The 20,686-nt window shown below is 49.1% G+C and overlaps 1 protein-coding gene across 5 annotated transcripts in view; it reads right to left on the minus strand.

Annotated features, from left to right (window-relative positions):
- The window catches only part of BTBD8 (BTB domain containing 8), a 329,622-nt gene extending 309,037 nt beyond the window's left edge, over window positions 1-20,585 (minus strand). For all 5 annotated transcript variants that reach the window (XM_063939895.1, XM_063939894.1, XM_063939893.1 and 2 more), the window contains exons 1-2: window positions 20,150-20,585; window positions 17,518-17,700 (exon numbers count right to left, since the gene is read on the minus strand). In XM_063939895.1, coding sequence (XP_063795965.1) covers window positions 17,518-17,700; window positions 20,150-20,301 — 335 coding nt within the window. In that variant the 5' untranslated portion in view covers window positions 20,302-20,585. The remainder of the gene's footprint in view (window positions 1-17,517; window positions 17,701-20,149) is intronic.
- Window positions 20,586-20,686: the final 101 nt, after the last annotated feature.

The raw sequence follows: 20,686 nt of genomic DNA on the forward strand, positions 1-20,686 counted from the left end.
GTGTAATATGACCAACATACAGACCAAAAAAGGTGCAAACTAGAGCAGTCGCATTAGAACAAGACATATGACAGGTATCTAATATACAATAGAAGCCAGCGTAATCACTCATCCAGGACTGGAACCACAGGACATCTCGCCAGCTGTGTATTATCAACCCATGAAGTCGCCTCTCTGGGAGTAGAAAAGAATTTAGTTTCCCCATCAGCACCATCTCACAGCCTGGAAGGGAAAATCATTGCATAAGAGATGTTCAATTCTCTCAGACGTCATCTGAGTGGTAGAAGCTTGGTCCTTTTGAATTTCCATAGCAAAGTGAGGGAATACCGACACCCATGTTCCGTTCCACTACAAAAGGACCTTTAGTGCGGTCCTAGCGGAGGATAGCATCCCTGTTCCTCAGCTTCGCAAAAAAGGTGCATGGTGATGCACCAGGAGGAAGGGCCCTAGAGAGTACACGTGCGCCCTTTCCACTGTGAAAAATGCGGAAAAAGGATTCAGCACCATACGCATCCAATAACCATTTCTATAAAAATTTCTCTGGGTCCGATCCTTCTTCCCGCTCAGGTAATCCAACAATTCTAATATTGTTCCATCTCAGACGACCCTCCATGTCCAGCAGCTTACTGGGAACATTCGTCAACTTCTCATCCATGGTGGGAACTTTAACAGATAACAGGAAAAATACGATCCTCCAACATGGACGTGCGAGTCTCCACCTCCCCGACTCTCTCCCTAAACTTCTGCAAATCATGAAGAATGATTGATAAGTCGGATTGCACCTACCCAACCTGCGACGAGAGTCTTTCACTTGCCGCCACAGCTTCCAGCACCTTTTGCAGCATTGCATCAGGAGTAGTAGCAGTCCTGGGTGCCTCCGAAGAAGAAGGAGGTTGAGAGTCTGTGTCTTGTTCAGAAGTCGCACCTCTACGGTTAGGTTTCCTGGAAAACTTTTCCAGGTTAGCTGCAGCCGGTGCATGGTGGTGCTTAACCATCTTAACAGGCTTGTAGAAAAAACACAGTATAGCAACAGAATGGCAGCAGGATGTTGTATATGAGCACGAGGCTGCTGTAACAGGAAAGCAGAAATATGAATTCAGAGCCTGTGTCCAAGTAACTTGAAGTGCAGACACTGATGCAGGCTAAGAGCAGATCTCCACAAGGAATCAGATACTGTGGGCTATATTGCCAGCATGAGCCCAGAGTCCAGCAGCCCACACAATGTATGCCTACTAAAAGAAAGTATAATATCCAGTAGCAGACAGAGGGCAAGGGATTAGGACCTGCCAGGCACCAGTATCTTGTAGGAAGCTACTCACCCCCTACACACAAGGGCAGGTCACAGTAAGCAGCTCTACATATGCCTAGGAGGAACGCTGTGATGGTGCACCACGTGTCACTACTCTGACCAGGCACCGATGCATAGCTGCGCTCCCCAAACACAGGAGGAAGTACCCACACCATCAGCGACACTCTGGGTCTCAGCCAGCATAGAAGGCAGTGCGGGAAAGTGTCCCCTGCAGCAGCAATGAGAGCGGAGATGAAGGGGAAGAGCCACACAACAGGAGATGCGGTAGCAGCGTCCCATGGGGCGCCGCGCCCACCTGGCCCGCTCGATACACGGTCTAACTATGGCGCAGGGTCAAGCAGCGGGCAACTCAGGGGTGACTCCTACGGATCCATGGACCTCCTGAAGCTCAAAGGTCCAGCCCGGGGTCCGGTAGGTAGTCTCAGGATGCTCAAACAGGATATCTGCAGTCAGCTCTCTCTACATGTCCGCCGAAGCCACGCCCTCGCTCGCGAATAGACATTTTTAATAATTCTCGGGAATGCGCATTTGAGTTTCAAAAACCCATCTCGTAACTCGCATTTAATTGGGTTGATCCAAAATTTTTGTTGCGTTCAAAATGGACTGGATGGAAACATCGCTACATAAGTAAAACTTAACTGAAAAGTTTTTCTCTGGGAATATTTTATTGATACTTTGCACGCAACGATTAGGCTGGATACATGCCTATACAACTGTTGGGTCGTTATCACGATTTCAAGAAGTTTTTTCTGTATCGAAAGAGTGTCTAGGCACCTTCACTTATCTTTATTTACCTCTTTAAAATACCTCTATGTCACCGTGTACTATACTGTAGTGTTCACGCTAGGCTGTTTTAACAGGGTGCAGTGCCCTGCCCAGCGGAAAAATGCGCCGTCCTGCTAAAACAGCCTGCCCTGTAACGTCCCCAGTGCCGTTCCAGTGGGTGGGAAAAGTTGCAGGTTCCTAATGTCACCATGTGCACGGCATCTATTCATATTGAGGGGAGAGCTTTGAAGCACAGAACCTCTGTAAATGCTCGGCATGCCCCAAAAATAATACTGACAGTCCACGCCCCCTCTTCGGTTGCACCCAACCATACTGTGCATGCACCTCTGCATCCTGCCTGCACCTCAGCGGGAATACGAATATTGTACGCAAATGTCTTTTGCTTTTTTTTTTTTCTATTCTGTGATAATTTCTAGATATTTATAGGTTTTCATGAGCAAAATCAAATTCTGAAAAATACAAAAAGCCCTATATTTGGACACATTACATCTACCTGTTAGGTCCCACACTTCCCGCATGATCAAGCTACTACCTTTGACCATGTTCCTCAAACCTGTCCCGTACCCCAGTATTTCCACTCATGGGTGTCCACGACACCCATAGAGCGAGAATAGAACCTGTGGCCAGCGCAGCGAAGCCCACAAGGGGCTTTTTTACACTCACCCCCTGACGGCATTCTGGCGGCCGGGATCCTGATGTAGGTATGCTGACCGTGCACCGGCCACGTAACCCCAACCCATATATACTCCATGAGAGCAAAGGGCTGGTAGCTGCTATATAGCTTCTTTTCTAGACATTTAGCTGGACTCAGGGGGTCATTCCGACCCGTTCGCACGCTGCGGTTCATTGCAGCGGTGCAAATGGGTCGGAACTGTGCGTGTGCGGCGGCTGCATTGTGCAGGCGCGTCATTGCCCGGTGACGGCAGTCTCCAGGCAGTGATGCCACGTACGAAGAAAGCGGTCTCAGCGGCAACTGCAAGAAGATTGCCAGGAGGAAGGCGTTTTGGGGCGTCAACTCACCGTTTTCCGGAAGTGGAGATCCGAACGCAGGTGTGTCCAGGCGTTTGGGGGGCGGATGTCCGATGTCAATTCCAGGACCTTCATCGCTGGATCGATCGCACAGGGTAAGTAACTGCAGGGCTAGTATTGTTTTACACAAAACTTTTTTAGCATAGCAGGCTGCACAAGTGATCACAGCCATGCTATGCTAAAATTCACTACCCCATAGGCGGCGTCTAGTTGATCGCACGGGCTGCAAAAAGTTGCTACGTGCGATCAACTCGGAATGAACCCCTTAGTTAGACATTTGGGCTACAGATGAAGTAAAAAAGGAAATAATACCCCATACATTGATACATATGTAAAATCACACACACATACATACTGTCACACATCTAAACACATACATGGACGCATACATTCACTCACATACATAGTCACACACCTGAATACATACATAGTCATACATACATACATACATACAGTGACACACAAGCATGCATACAGATATGTAGTGACACCTATTCACATACAGTCACACACATGCACAACACATTCATACACACATATGTAGTAGTTGCACACACATACAGTGCCCCTTCACTGTGTCACACTCACTATTTAGGCTGTGCTGTTGCTCTTCTTCCCTCCTCTCTTGGATGGTGCTGGCTGGCCTGTCACTGTGAGCACAGTGCCGTGTAGCTCCGCCCCTTTTTCGGACCTTAGGCTGCAGTCATTCATTTTTCTAGCTCAGCAGTGCAATAGTGCACTGCTGCTGTGATCAAAGACAGCAGGGGGGGCTGGGGTAACTTGTTCCCTGTGCCCCCTCTTAGGGCACAACACGAATGTCCACATAGAAGAAACTGAAAGTAAACTACAGCTCCCGCAGCAAGGGCTTCTGGGAGCTGTAGTTCATTTTCAGTTTCATCACACGGCAGCCTTGTGCTGCTCCGACGAAGGGACCTGTGCGCATCGGGACTCGGATGGGGTGTAAGCATTGCGGCGCCCGCTCCAATTCGGCGCCCAGGTCACATGCCCCCCTAGCCCCCCCTTAGTTACGGCTCTGGTATTCCAGTCATACAGATATAAATATGGTACCTCCTGATATCCTTTGTAAACTAACACAAGTCTGGCGGAAAATTTTCTTCAACATGATGGTCACAATTTGCCACTTTATCATGGCGAATCTCACAATGCAGAAGGTACTGTCATTTCCCGGTAGTGCTGGGCAGCACACCGTGCTAATCTGAATTCTCCCTTAAACTGGGAGCTGGAGGTTATTGAAAAATATCTGCAGACTTTAATATTTCAAATAATCATTGTCGTAGTCCGAACTAAAAGGTATGACATGGTCAGCACCAGCCTTAACAGCTAGGTATACAATTTAGGAATCAACTATCTGTAATAAAGGCCCTGTACTGGAATCTGTACTGCACAAAAACATCTGTATTTTTATAAACTACTATTTACTAAGCGGCAGCAGGACATTCATTTTTTTGCTGATCCTCTATAGTGAGGCCCTTATTATCTGTTGAATAGTTTGCAAGAAAAACCTGATACTGTAATGCACATAGGCCCTCATTCCGAGTTGTTCGCTCGGTAAAAATCTTCGCATCGCAGCGATTTTCCGCTTAATGCACATGCGCAATGTTCGCACTGCGCCTGCGCCAAGTAAATTTGCTATGCAGTTAGGAATTTTACTCCCGGCTTTTTCATCGTTCTGGCGATCGTAATGTGATTGACAGGAAATGGGTGTTACTGGGCGGAAACAGGCCGTTTTATGGGCGTGTGGGAAAAAACACTACCGTTTCCGGAAAAAACGCAGGAGTGGCCGGAGAAACGGAGGAGTGTCTGGGCGAACGCTGGGTGTGTTTGTGACGTCAAACCAGGAACGACAAGCACTGAACTGATCGCAGATGCTGAGTAAGTCTGGAGCTACTCAGAAACTGCTACGAGGTGTGTAATCGCAATATTGCGAATACATCGTTCGCAATTTTAAGATGCTAAGATTCACTCCCAGTAGGCGGCGGCTTAGCATGAGCAAATCTGCTAAAATCCGCTTGCGAGCGAACAACTCGGAATGACCCCCATAGTGTTTGGTCTACTGGACAATTCAGCTAATGTAAAGTAGCTCGGCAAGGAATAAAAAGGTACCAGTACATCTCAATAAAATTATTATATTTTTAACTCATGTGATCATTTGCTAAAAAGTTTGACCACCTTTATTCAGAAAATGACGGATACCAGTTTAGGTGGTAATTCAGAGTTGATCGCAGCAGCAAATTTGTTAACAGTTGGGCAAAACCATGTGCACTGCAGGTGTGGCAGATAATAGGATTTTAATACCTACCGGTAAATCCTTTTCTCTTAGTCCGTAGAGGATGCTTCAAGAACCATGGGGTATAGACGGCATCCGCAGGAGACATGGGCACTTTAAGACTTTAAAAGGGGTGTGAACTGGCTCCTCCCTCTATGCCCCTCCTCCAGACTTTAGTTATAGGAACTTAGTGTTCACTCTAGGAGTGAAAAGGGGCAGGGTGCTGGACTCCGGGGGCACATGTGCGCGCGCGGTGATGCCGCGCGCGCACCCGAAACGGGGGCGCGGCCACGCAAATTAGGGTGTGTGGCCACGCCTACGTTATTTTAGCGGGCGGTGCGGCCCACAGACGCTACTATAGAGAGCGTCTGTGGCCGGCGACGTCACTGTTGGGGGCGTGCCCAGCACCTCCGTCGGTGCTGGGCTTCCCCCAGCCCTCTCCCAATGCGTGAATGGATGCCGCGCGCATACGCACGGCATCTACACACGCCGGGAGGGCAGGAAGCGGGCGGCTGTTCTAGCAGGGCGCCGCAAAAGGGGCAGGGCGGGTTTTGCCTGCTAAAAAACGGGCAGGGCGCGGCGCCCTGCTAAAACAGCCTAGAGTGAACACTAGAACTGTGCCCAGGGAGACGGACATTTTGAGGAAAAGGATTTATTTAATTTTTAAACTAAGGTGAGATACATACCAGCTCACACCTCAAACACGCCGTACAACATGGCATTCAACAACAACGCATGCAACGGCATGACTAACATCAGCCACAGACTGACTGAACTTAACTCAACACGAGTGTAACCATAACCAAACTGCATATACAGCCCACACTGGGACAGGCGCCCAGCATCCTCTACGGACTAAGAGAAAAGGATTTACCGGTAGGTTTTAAAATCCTATTTTCTCATACGTCCTAGAGGATGCTGGGGATTATTCAAGAACCATGGGGTTTATACCAAAGCTCTAGAACGGGCGGGAGAATGCGGATGACTCTGCAGCACCGATTGACCAAACAAGAGGTCTTCCTCAGCCAGGGTATCAAACTTGTAAAACTTTGCAAAGGTGTTTGAACCCGACCAAGTAGCAGCTCGGCAAAGCGGGCAGCCGCCCAGGAAGAGCCCACCTTTCTGGCAGAATGGGCTTTCACCGATTTTGGTAACGGCAATCCTGCCGTAGAATGAGCCTGCTGAATCGTATTACAGATCCAGCGCGCAATAGTCTGCTTGGAAGCAGGAGCCCCAATCTTATTGGGAGCCCAGAGGACAAAGAGCCTGTTTTCCTAATCTGCACCGTTCTGGCGACATAGATTTTCAAAGCTCTAACCACATCGAGAGACTTCGATTCCGCCAAAGCGTCAGTAGCGACTGGCACCACAATAGGCTGGTTTACGTGAAATGATGAAACCACTTTTGGCAGAAATTGCTGACAAGTTCTCAACTCCGCTCTATCAGCATGGAAGATTAAATAGGGGCTTTTGTGAGACAAAGCTGCCAACTCAGATACCCGCCTTGCGGATGCCAAGGCCAACATGATGACTACTTTCCAAGTAAGGAATTTTAACTCCACCTTACGCAAAGGTTCAAACCAATGAGATTGCAGGAACTGCAATACCACATTAAGATCCCACGGTGCCACAGGGGGAACAAATGGAGGTTGGATGTGCAGCACGCCTTTCACGAAGGTCTGAACTTCTGGAAGGGAGGCCAATTCTTTCTGAAAGAAGATTGATAAGGCCGAAATATGTACTTTAATGGAGCCTAACTGTAGGCCCGCATCCACACCTGCTTGCAAAAAATGGAGCAAACGCCCCAGCTGAAAATCCTCCGTAGGAGCCTTCTTGGATTCACACCAAGACACATATTTCCTCCAAATGCGGTGGTAATCCTGAAGATCTGGATACCAGGCCCTTTTTGGCCAATCCGGAACAATGAGTATCACCTGAACCCTTGTTCTTCTTATAATCTTTATCACCTTTGGAATGAGTGGAAGGGGAGGGAACACATAGACCAACGGAAACACTCACGGTGTCACTAGGGCGTCCACCGCTATTGCGTGAGGGTTCCTCGACCTGGAACAATATCTCTGAAGTTTCTTGTTGAGGCGGGACGCCATCATGTCTATTTGAGGAATTCCCCAACGGCTTGTCACTTCTGCAAAGACCTCTTGATGAAGACCCCACTCTCCTGGATGGAGATCGTGTCTGCTGAGGAAGTCTGCTTCCCAGTTGTCCACTCCTGGAATGAAGACTGCTGACAGAGCGCTTGCATGGCTCTCCGCCCAGCGAAGAACTTTCGTGGCCTCGGCCATCGCCGCTCTGCTCTTTGTTCCGCCCTGGCGGTTTATGTACGCCACTGCTGTTATGTTGTCTGACTGAATCAAGACGGGCAGACCGCGAAGAAGATGTTCCGCTTGCAGAATGCCGTTGTAAATGGCCCTTAATTCCAGAATGTTTATGTGCAGACAAGCTTCCTGGCTTCACCATTTTCCCTGAAAATTTCTCCCCTGTGTGACTGCTCCCCAGCCTCAGAGACTTGCATCTGTGGTCACCAGGATCCAATCCTGAATCCCGAACCTGCGTCCCTCCAGAAGGTGAGAACTGTGCAGCCACCACAGAAGGGAGATCCTGGTCCTGGAAGATAGGATTATTTTCCGGTGCATGTCCAGGTGAGACGCGGACCACTTGTCCAAAAAGGTCCCACTGAAACACTCTGGCATGGAACCTGCCATACGGAATGGCCTCGTAGGCCGCCACCATCTTCCCCAGCAACAGAGTGCATTGATGAATCGACACTCTTGCCGGTTTCAGAATCTGTTTTACCATGTTCTGTATTTCCAGAGCCTTTTGCACTGGAAGAAAAACGCTCTGTAATTCTGTATCCAGAATCATACCCAGGAACAACAGCTGTGCCGTCAGAACCAACTGTGATTTTGGCAAGTTTAGGAGCCAACCATGTTGTTGCAGAATCGTCAGTGAGAGCACAACTTTTTTCAGCAATTGTTCCTTGGATCTCGCCTTTATGAGGAGATCGTCCAAGTACGGGATAATTGTGATTCCCTGCTTGCGCAGGAGAACCATCATTTCCGCCTTAACCTTGGTGAAAATCCTCGGAGCCGTGGACAGACCAAACGGCAACGTCTGAAATTGGTAATGACAATCCTGAACAGCAAACCTCAGGTATGCCTGATGTGGAGGATATATGGGAACGTGTAAGTAGGCATCCTTTATGTCGACCGACACCATAAAATCCCCCTCCTCCAGACTGGAGATCACTGCTCGGAGAGACTCCATCTTGAATTTGAATTTCTTTAGAAAGAAATTGAGGGATTTTAAGTTCAAAATCGGTCTGACCGAGCCATCCGGCTTCGGGACCACGAACAGACTCGAATAAGAACCCTACCCCTGCTGTGACGGGGGTTATTGTGACAATGACTTGATTTTGACACAGGTTTAGTATTGCATCGCATACTACCTCCCTTTCTAGAAGAGAAGCTGGCAAGGCCGATTTGAAAAATCAGTGAGGGGGCACGTCTTGAAACTCTAATTTGTACCCTCGGGTTACTATTTCTACTATCCAAGGAACCAGGTCCGAGCGCACCCAAACCTGACTGAAGAGTTTGAGACGTGCCCCCACCGGTGCGGACTCCCACAGAGGAGCCCCAGCGTCATGCAGTGGATTTGGTAGAAGCCGGAGAGGACTTCTGCTCTTAGGAACTTGCCACAGCCTGTGACCTTTTTCCCTTTCCTCTTCCTCTCGCAGCAAGGAAGGAGGAACCACGTCCTTTTTTGTATTTATTGGGCCGAAAGGACTGCATCTGATAGTGGGGCGTTTTCTTTTGTTATGCAGGAACATAAGGTAAAAATTATGACTTACCCACGGTAGCCGTAGATACCAGGTCAGTGAGGCTGTCACCAAACAAGACCCTACCGTTAAACGGTAGAGACTCCATAGTCTTCTTAGAGTCAGCATCAGCATTCCATTGATGAATCCACAATGCCCTCGTAGCCGATACTGCCATGGCATTGGCCCTTGATCCCATAAGGCCAATATCCCTCTCAGCTTCTTTTAAATATGCAGCAGCGTCCCGGATATGACACAGAGTCAAAATCACGCTATCTCAGATGACAAGTTATCTGCCCACTTTTCAATAGCGCTACTCACCCATGCCGAAGCAACGTCAGGTCTGAGTAGCGAACCCGTAGTGACATAAATGGATTTTAGTGTATTTTCCTGCTTACGATCCTTTAGGGCTGCCGTGTCAGGAGACGGAAGCGCCACCTTTTTGGACAGACGCGACAGAGCTTTGTCCACCGTGGGGGTTGACTCCCACTTTTCCCTGTCCCCCGAGGGGAACGGATATGCCACTGGAATTCTTTTGGGAACCTGAACCTTCTTGTCAGGATTTTCCCAAGCCTTTTCAAAAAGAGCGTTCAGTTCATGAGAGGGAGGAAACGTTACCTCAGGTTTCTTTCCTTTAAACATACAGACCTATGTATCAGGAACAGCAGGGTCCTCTGTGATATGCAATAATAAGAATTTACTTACCGATAATTCTATTTCTCGTAGTCCATAGTGGATGCTGGGACTCCGTAAGGACCATGGGGAATAGCGGCTCCGCAGGAGACAGGGCACAAAAGTAAAGCTTTAGGATCAGGTGGTGTGCACTGGCTCCTCCCCCTATGACCCTCCTCCAAGCCTCAGTTAGGATACTGTGCCCGGACGAGCGTACATAATAAGGAAGGATTTTGAATCCCGGGTAAGACTCATACCAGCCACACCAATCACACCATACAACTTGTGATCTGAACCCAGTTAACAGTATGATAAAACGTAGGAGCCTCTGAAAAATGGCTCAACAATAAACAACCCGATGTTATTGTAACAATAACTATATACAAGTATTGCAGACAATCCGCACTTGGGATGGGCGCCCAGCATCCACTACGGACTACGAGAAATAGAATTATCGGTAAGTAAATTCTTATTTTCTCTGACGTCCTAAGTGGATGCTGGGACTCCGTAAGGACCATGGGGATTATACCAAAGCTCCCACACGGGCGGGAGAGTGCGGATGACTCTGCAGCACCGAATGAGAGAACTCCAGGTCCTCCTCAGCCAGGGTATCAAATTTGTAGAATTTAGCAAACGTGTTTGCCCCTGACCAAGTAGCTGCTCGGCAAAGTTGTAAAGCCGAGACCCCTCGGGCAGCCGCCCAAGATGAGCCCACTTTCCTTGTGGAATGGACTTTAACAGATTTTGGCTGTGGCAGGCCTGCCACAGAGTGTGCAAGCTGAATTGTACTACAAATCCAACAAGCAATCGTCTGCTTAGAAGCAGGAGCACCCAGCTTGTTGGGTGCATACAGGATGAACAGCGAGTCAGATTTTCTGACTCCAGCCGTCCTGGAAACATATATTTTCCGGCCTTGACAACGTCTAGCAACTTGGAGTCCTCCAAGTCCCTAGTAGCCGCAGGCACCACAATAGGTTGGTTCAGGTGGACGCTGAAACCACCTTAGGGAGAAACTGAGGACGAGTCCTCAATTCCGTCCTGTCCGAATGGAAAATCAGATAAGGGCTTTTACAGGATAAAGCCGCCAATTCTGACACGCGCCTGGCCCAGGCCAGAGCCAACAGCATGACCACTTTTCCTGTGAGATATTTTAACTCCATAGATTTAAGTGGGTCAAACCAATGTGACTTTTGGGACCCAAAAACTACATTGAGATCCCAAGGTGCCACTGAAGGCACCAAAGGAGACTGTATATGCAGTACCCCTTTTACAAACGTCTGAACTTCAGGGACTGAAGCTAGTTCTTTTTGGAAGAAAATTGACAGAGCCGAAATTTGAACCTTAATGGACCCCAATTTCAGGCCCATAGACACTCCTGTTTGCAGGAAATGTAGGAATCGTCGAATTTCCTCCATCGGGCCTTACTGGCCTCGCACCACGCATCATATTTTCGCCAAATGCGGTGATAATGTTTTGCGGTTACATCCTTCCTGGCTTTGATCAGGATAGGGATGACTTCATCCGGAATGCCTTTTTCCTTCAGGATCCGGCGTTCAACCGCCATGCCGTCAAACGCAGCCGCGGTAAGTCTTGGAACAGACAGGGTCCTTGCTGGAGCAGGTCCCTTCTTAGAGGTAGAGGCTACGGAACCTCCGTGAGCATCTCTTGAAGTTCCGGTTACCAAGTCCTTATTGGCCAATCCGGAGCCACGAATATAGTGCTTACTCCTCTCCATCTTATCAATCTCAGTACCTTGGGTATGAGAGGCAGAGGAGGGAACCCATACACTGATTGGTACACCCACGGTGTTACCAGAGCCTTTACAGCTATTGACTGAGGGTCCCTTGACCTGGCGCAATACCTGTCGAGTTTTTCCCAACGGTTTATAATCATGTGGAGGACTTCTGGGTGAAGTTCCCACTCTCCCGGGTGGAGGTCGTGCTGAGGAAATCTGCTTCCCAGTTGTCCACTCCCGGAATGAATACTGCTGACAGTGCTATCACTTGGTTTTCCGCCCAGCGAAGAATCCTTGCAGCTTCTGCCATTGCCCTCCTGCTTCTTGTGGCACCCTGTCTGTTTACGTGGGTGACTGCCGTAATGTTGTCCGACTGGATCAACACCGGCTGACCTTGAAGCAGAGGTCTTGCTAACCTTAGAGCATTGTAAATGGCCCTTAGCTTCAGATATTTAGGTGAAGTGATGTCTCCAGGCTTGACCATAAGCCCTGGATATTCCTTCCCTGTGTGACTGCTCCCCAGCCTCGCAGGCTGGCATCCGTGGTCACCAGGACCCAGTCCTGAATGCCGAATCTGCGGCCCTCTAGAAGAAGAGCACTCTGCAACCACCACAGGAGGGATACCCCTGTCCTTGGTGACAGGGTTATCCGCTGATGCATCTGAAGATGCGACCCGGACCATTTTTCCAGTAGGTCCCACTGGAAAGTCCTTGCGTGGAATCTGCCAAATGGGATTGCTTCGTAGGAAGCCACCATTTTTACACAGAACCCTTGTGCATTGATGCACTGAGACTTGGCTCGGTTTTAGGAGGTTCCTGACTAGCTCGGATAACTCCCTGGCTTTCTCCTCCGGGAGTAACACCTTCTTTCTGGACTGTGTCCAGGATCATCCCTAGGAATAGAAGACAAGTCGTCGGAACCAGCTGCGATTTTGGAATATTGAGAATCCAATCGTGCTGCCGCAACACTACCTGAGATAGTGCTACACTGACCTCCAACTGTTCCCTGGATCTTACCCTTATCAGGGAATCGTCCAAGTAAAGAATAACTAAAATTCCCTTCCTTCGAAGGAATATCATCATTTCGGTCCGTACTTTAGTAAAGACCCGGGGTGCCGTGGACCATCCCTACGGCAGCGTCTGAACTGATAGTGACAGTTCTGTACCATAACCTGAGGTACCCTTGGTGAGAAGGGTAAATTTTTTGACATGAAGGTAAGCATCCTTGATGTCCCGAGACATCATGTAGTCCCCTTCTTCCAGGTTCGCAATCACTGCTCTGAGTGACTCAATCTTGAATTTGAACCTCTGTACGTAAGTGTTCAAAGATTTTAGATTTAGAATCGGTCTCACCGAGCCGTCTGGCTTCGGTACCACAATAGTGTGGAATAATACCCTGTTTCCTTTTGCAGGAGGGGTACCTTGATTATCACCTGCTGGGAATACAGCTTGTGAATGGCTTCCAAAACTGCCTCCCTGTCAGAGGGAGACGTCGGTAAAACCGACTTTTGGAAACGGCGAGGGGGAGACGTCTCGAATTCCAATTTGTACCCCTGAAATATTACCTGAAGGATCCAGGGGTCTACTTGCGAGTGAGCCCACTGCGCACTGAAATTCATTGAGAACGGGCCCCCACCGTGCCTGAGCTTGTAAAGCCCTAGTATCATACTGAGGGCTTGGCAGAGGCGGGAAAGGGTTTCTGTTCCTGGGAACTGGCTCATCTCTGTAGCCTTTTTCCTCTCCCTCTGTCACGAGCAGAAGAGAGGAACCTTTTGTCCGCTTGCCAACAAAGGACTGCGCCTGATAATACTGCGTCTTACTTTGAGAGGCGACCTGGGGTACAAACGTGGATATCCCAGCTGTTGCCGTGGCCACCAGGTCTGAAAGACCGACCCCAAATGTCCCCTTTTTTAAGGCAATACTTCCAAATGCCGTTTGGAATCCGCCTCACCTGACCACTTTACTGGTAGAATTGGACAACGCACTTATACTTGATGCCAGTCGGCAATATTCCGCTGTGCATCTCGCATATATTTTAAATGCTCTATAGGCAATAATATACTGTCCTTATCTAGGATATCAATATTTCCAGTCAGGGAATCCGACCACGCCAACCCAGCACTGCACATCCAGGCTGAGGCGATTGCTGGTCGCAGTATAACACCAGTATGTGTGTAAATACATTTTAGGATACCCTCCTGCTTTCTATCAGCAGGATCCTTAAGGGCGGCCATCTTACAAGCGTGTGAGCGCCTTATCCCCCCTAGGGGGTGTTTCCCAACGCACCCTAACCTCTGGCGGGAAAAGGTATACTGCCAATAACTTTTTAGAAATTATCAATTGTTATCGGGGGGAAACCCACGCATCATCATTTTATTTCTCAGATTCAGGAAAACTACAGGTAGTTTTTCCTCACCAAACATAATACCCCTTTTTGGTGGTACTCATATTATCAGAAATGTGTAAACATTTTCCCTTGCCTCAATCATGTAACGTGTGGCCCTATTGGAAATCACGGTTGTCTCTTCACCGTCGACACAGGAGTCAGTATCCGTGTCGGCGTCTGTATCTGCCATCTGAGGTAACGGGCGCTTTAGAGCCCCTGACGGCCTATGAGACGTTTGGACAGGCACAAGCTGAGTAGCCGGCTGTCTCATGTCAACCACTGTCTTTTATACAGAGCTGACACTGTCACGTAATTTTCAACAGTACATCCACTCAGGTGTCGACCCCCTAGGGGGTGACATCACTATTACAGACAATCTGCTCCGTCTCCACATCATTTTTCTCCTCATACATGTCGACACAAACGTACCGACACACAGCACACACACAGGGAATGCTCTGATAGAGGACAGGACCCCACTAGCCCTTTGGGGAGACAGAGGGAGAGTTTGCCAGCACACACCAAAGCGCTATAAACTGTATAGGGACAACCTTATAATAAGTGTCTATCCCTTATAGCTGCTTATATATATTTTTAGCCAAATAAGTGCCCCCCCTCTCTGTTGTACCCTGTTTCTGTAGTGCAGTGCAGGGGAGAGTCTGGGAGCCTTCCTACCAGCGGAGCTGTGTGGGAAAATGGCGCCGTGTGCTGAGGAGATAGGCCCCGCCTCCTTCTCGGTGGGCTCTTCTCCCGCTTTTATCTGGAAAACTGGCAGGGGTTAAATACATCCATATAGCCCAGGGGCTATATGTGATGTATTTTTTGCCATAGGAGGTATTTACATTGCTGCCCAGGGCGCCCCCCCCCCCCAGCGCCCTGCACCCTCAGTGACCGCAGTGTGAAGTGTGCTGGGAGCAATGGCGCACAGCTGCAGTGCTGTGCGCTACCTTAATGAAGACAGGAACGTCTTCTGCCGCCGATTCCTGGACCTCTTCACTCTTCAGCATCTGTAAGGGGGCCGGCGGCGCGGCTCCGGGACCCATCCAGGCTGTACCTGTGATCGTCCCTCTGGAGCTAATGTCCAGTAGCCAAGAAGCCCAATCCACTCTGCACGCAGGTGAGTTCGCTTCTTCTCCCCTTAGTCCCTCGATGCAGTGAGCCTGTTGCCAGCAGGTCTCACTGAAAATAAAAAACCTATTTAAACTTTACTTCTAAGCAGCTCAGGAGAGCTACCTAGCTTGCACCCTTCTCGTTCGGGCACAAAAATCTAACTGAGGCTTGGAGGAGGGTCATAGGGGGAGGAGCCAGTGCACACCACCTGATCCTAAAGCTTTACTTTTGTGCCCTGTCTCCTGCGGAGCCGCTATTCCCCATGGTCCTTACGGAGTCCCAGCATCCACTTAGGACGTCAGAGAAACTTCTTTTATCGCCACAATCATGTACTGAATGCTCTTAGCCAGTTTAGGATTTAATCTGGCATCACTATAGTCGACACTGGAATCAGAATCCGTGTCGGTATCTGCTATCTGGGTAAATGCACGTTTCTGTGACCCCGAAGGGGTCTGAGCTTGTGACAATGCATCCTCCATGGATTTTCTCCATGTCTGGTTCTTAGACTCAGATTTATCTAATCTCTTAGTCAACCGAGCCACATTTGCATTCAAAACACTCAACATATTTACCCAATCAGCCGTCGGCGGTGCCGACACGGCCACTCCCACAGTCTTTTCTGTCCCCACTCCAGCCTCCTCCTGGGAAGAGCACTCAGCCATGTCGACACACACGTACCGACACCTGCAATCACACTGGGGCTATAGGGGACAGACCCACAGCAAAGCCTGTTAGAAAGACACAGAGGGAGTTTGCCAGCTCACAACCCAACGCCCATCCCGGTACTGAAACTTTATATACAATGCCTCAGACCTGTTAGCGCTTTTATAATAAAGATAATAGCACCAAATGTAATGTGCCCCCCCCCGTTTTGCACCCTGTTACTTGTACAGCAGTGTGGAGGTCAGGGCCAGCGTCTCTGTAGCTTCTGTGAAGAGAAAATGGCGCCGGTTACAGCTGTGAGGGCTAAGCCACGCCCCCTCACCGGCGCACTTCAGTCCCGCTATTTTAGCATATTTATACTGGTGGGGGTCTATATTAAGTGCCCAGGCACTTTTCATATAACTTGTACCAGTTTATTTCACGTCTACATGCTGTCCAGGGCGCGCCCCCCCCCCCCCCCCCCCTGCGCCCTGTTGGTACCGCTGTGTGTGTGGGAGCATGGCGCGCAGCGCGACCGCTGCGCGGTACCTCATTACCTGAAGTCTTCTGCCGTCACTTAAGTCTTCGATTCTTCTTTTACTCACCAGGCTTCTTTTTTTCTGGCTCTGCAAGGGGGGTGACGGCGCGGCTCCGGGAACGAGCAGCTAGGCGTATCAAGTGATCGGACCCTCTGGAGCTAATGGTGTCCAGTAGCCCAAGAAGCAGAGCCTTTGAACTCACAGAAGTAGGTCTGCTTCTCTCCCCTCAGTCCCACGAAGCAGGGAGCCTGTTGCCTGCAGAGCTCCCTGAACATAAAAAACCTAACATAAGTCTTTTTTCAGAAAAACTCAGTAGAGCTCCCCCGGCATAGAGGGAGGAGCCAGTTCACACCCCTTTTAAAGTCTTAAAGTGCCCATGTCTCCTGCTGATCCAGTCTATACCCCATGGTTCTTGAAGCATCCCCAGCATCATCTAGGACGTATGAGAAACTAACATTTACAGAGAGAGTTAGATTTGGGTGTGTTATATTGTTTCTATGCAGGGTAAATAATGGCTGCTTTATTTTTACACAGCAATTTAGATTTCAGTTTGAATGCGCCACACCCAAATCTAACTCTCTCTGCAGATGTTATATCAGCCCCCCTGCAGTGCACATGGGGGATAATTCTGACCTGATCGCACGCTGTTGTTCATCGCAGCGATCAGGTCAGAAATGCGCATGCGCAAGCGTGGCGGTCGCTGGGTGGGAGGGGGCGCGGTCCGGCCAACGCAGGCGGCGGGCTGCAGAGGCTGCGTGACGTCACACGCAGCTGCTGCGATGAGTAGCTCCCGGCCAGCACGCAAAAGCTGCGCTGGACGGGAGCTACTCCTGAAGTGCAAAAGCATCGCTGCTGTGCGATGCTTTTGTACTTCTGCGGGCCTGACATACGGGGCGTCCCCCCCACATGTCAGTTTGCCCGATCGTAGCCCTGCAAAATTTTACAGGGCTACGATCAGGTCTGAATTAGGCCCATGGTTTTACCAAACTGCTAACAAATTTGCTGCTGCGATCAACTCTGAATTAGGCTCCTAGAGAATAAGGACTACACAAGTTAGCACATATGAGTAACGGCATTATTAACATGACAGTTATGTTCGAGAAAAAATAAATATCTTGATTTCAAAAATAAAAAAAAAAGGGGGGGGGGGAATAAAAAGCCCTTTAAATAAATGTAGATTCAAACTTACTTTAGAAAAGCCTGTATTTCTGATGACTCCACATTCTGCACAGTGAAGGCCTCCTCAGTTTCCTGCCTGGTAACTAACTCGTAAAACGTTGGTGCCCTTGCCAAAAGCACAGCCTTGTGTATTTTAAACTTTGTCTGTCCAACATTCAGAATGAAATCGGTTTGGATTTCATCATTTAAGAGCCTGCAGTAGAAACAGAAGTAGTATATTGATTTTGGTAGATGACAACATACACGCTCCCATGTTAATCATTGGCCAACCTGATTTCCCATACTGTCCCATGTCAGCCATAATCTGGCTATGTATGGCCACTAGCCACACAAAAAAGTTGTAGAAAGAGGATACTATAATAGTTAACTCATTCCAAAGAGGTTAACAACTTTTAGAAAAAGCTTAATTTGTACCTAAATTTTGATTAAACATTACTTGTATTTAAAGTCAGGAGGACCTAATGTAGAGTTGGAAGTAAATGGAGATTATAGAGATGTGTCTAGCCTCAATACGACACTGGTGCAAGTGAACTGCCAGGCGACGGGGGAGGCGCTGCAGGGATAGAGGTGCCTGGCCGGGGGACGGCCAGGCACCTCTCTCCCTACAGCGCTTCCCCCCACAGCCAGCTAATGCCGCCGATCTCTGCTCCCCCCGCCGCACCACTAGTCTCCTCATCTCAATCCGACTTTTTTGAAATTCAGATTGAGATTGTCGGAAACGCGGCTAAAACCTGTCAGGTTTGGCCCCGCTTCCGACAATGCACGCTGATTGGCGGCTGAATCCGCCGATCAGCATGCATTCCGACAAGTCGGGTTTCCCGGCTTGTCGGAATAAACGGGTCACTAATGAATAGGTCGAAATCCCTTCCGACCTAAAACTGTCGGAAGCTGCCGTCTTTCCGAAAAGACGGCAGCTTCCGACAGTTGTTGAATACACCCCTATGTGTGACTTAGACTGTATACGGAGCAGAATAAAGCTTGTATTGGAAAAAAATCTGCAGATGCAGAGACTCAGGGCCTAATTCAGCATGGATCGCTGATGTGCAGAAATCACTATTCAAGCTTTTCCACACTTCTGCGCATGTGCCGCTGCACGTATTCGCAATGACTTAAGCTGCGATCGCAGTTTAAGAGCCAGTGGGGGGTGTTTTGGAGGCAGTAAGGCAGCATTGGGGGTGGCGCGATCCAGAGAATGGAAGCATGTCTGGACCGTTTTCGGGGCAAGCCGTAGCGGCTGCGTGACGTCACATGCAGCCTCTGTGACCCAAAATATGGCAGTCAGACGACTGCCTTCGCAACTAGGCTGCGAAGGCAGAGGGTTACCCTTAATATGCAAGCACTTCGCTGTTTAGCGAAGCACTCGAATTTCAGCAGGGGATGGGTGGGGGGGCAGCATGAGGGCTGGCCTTGCCCTGCGTTGGACGGCCACCCACATGCTAGAGACTCATGCTGAATTAGGCCCTCGGTCACACACAGATCTCTAGTGTTGCATATCAAATTAATCACAGTCTATTGGTGCATCCTAGTCACAATACTGAGTCGCATTTTCGGCAAAAGACGCAAAAAAATATGCGCGACGCTAGCAGCGTCTCACGGGATCCTCTTGGAGCGACTGCAGCAATGTACACACCATGCAAAAGATACACCTACAAACTGGCGTATTTTCACTTATGTCCAACACTGCATGGCCCTCACTGAACTTTGGGGGTAATTCAGAGTTGAATTGCCCACAAATTTGCTGCTGCGATCAACTCTGAATTACCCCCTTTGTCCATTACAAATAGAAGTGGTCATCAACCATCAATAGCTAGCAATCAACAATGGGCTAATAACGCTGGTAAGTGCTCTCACCATCAGTGGGAAGCCACTGATAGCAAAACATTGGTGGCTGTCCCAGATGGTGATGATACTGGCCACATTATCTACGTGTGGGGCTCCGTCTGCGCATAGTCTAACTATCAACGTCTTTCAATAGATTATTAACCCTAAAAGGGGGAAAGGCATTAATAGCAGAGATGTCAATGGTCAACACTAGCTACAACCCAGTAATGCTGTTGCGGTCATTAGCGTAGATACCACTGAAATGCATACAACTCTGCATTACCCATGCTTGCGTGCACTCAGTTCTGAATTATGCGCAATATGAAAATGCGCAAGATGCATACCCTCCAACTGCACCTTTTTGGCAGGGACAGTACCTTTCTCATACCTCCCAACATGACCCTCTCCAGGAGGGACAGAATGCTCTGCTCCTGGACTTCTCTCTTAATTTATGATTGTCTCACCTGTGCTGAACAGGTTAATTGATAAGAAAGGTGTTTTAGCACAGGTGAGACAATCATACATTAAGAGGGAAGTCCAGGAGCAGAGCATTCTGTCCCTCCTGGAGAGGGTCATGTTGGGAAGTATGCCTTTTTTTATGGTCTATACCGATTTTTGGCTCTCCAAACGTCCGTTGAAAGTATAGGGAAAGGGGCGTGTCCACGACTTCACTTTACCTCGTGGTCACGCCCCCTTTCCTAATTTGTACCTTTTTTTATGTTTAAAATGTTGGAGGGTATGAAGATGTACTCTGCATCCGCCCCAGGATAAAGGGGAGGCATTACTACATTTCAGGCCATAGATGCACAGACATACATTACCTGAGCAAATCTCGGCTGAGCTGGTCACACAGCACATCTCTAAGCCTGCGCCGTTCCGCCGCATCTCTGGCATAGAAGCCCTTCATCTCTGGCCGGCCAGCAGATGCCATAACTAGGGGCTGTAGTTTGTCTGCATTACAGGGAAGAGTCATTAATAAACTTTCTGTAATGTACTATACACGTAGCCTCAGCTGCAGCTACATACAGCCTCCATAACCGGGCTGCAGCTATTCCCTCTCTCCCGTGTGACTGCAGCGTTCCCAGCACTACTACGCAAGGCGCCGTTACTAAGGAAACAGCTCAGGGCCGCAGAGCATCACAGCACGGAGAGCAGAGCACAGGCAGGCAGAGCCCCGGGGGAACAGATGACGAGGCAGCACTGTGCACCTTGCACTTTCAGTATTCGAACCTGAGATTGTACCCGGCTCGGTTACGTCTATCCCGGAAGTAACGCCTCCAAGCACAACCGACCAATGGACAGCCGAAGCCAGACGTTCTTTTGTTCCTATTGGACGAGTAGAAACACGTGGCTGGGTT

This window comes from Pseudophryne corroboree, chromosome 9, assembly GCF_028390025.1.
Source record: "Pseudophryne corroboree isolate aPseCor3 chromosome 9, aPseCor3.hap2, whole genome shotgun sequence".
Taxonomy (NCBI): Eukaryota; Metazoa; Chordata; class Amphibia; order Anura; family Myobatrachidae; genus Pseudophryne; species Pseudophryne corroboree.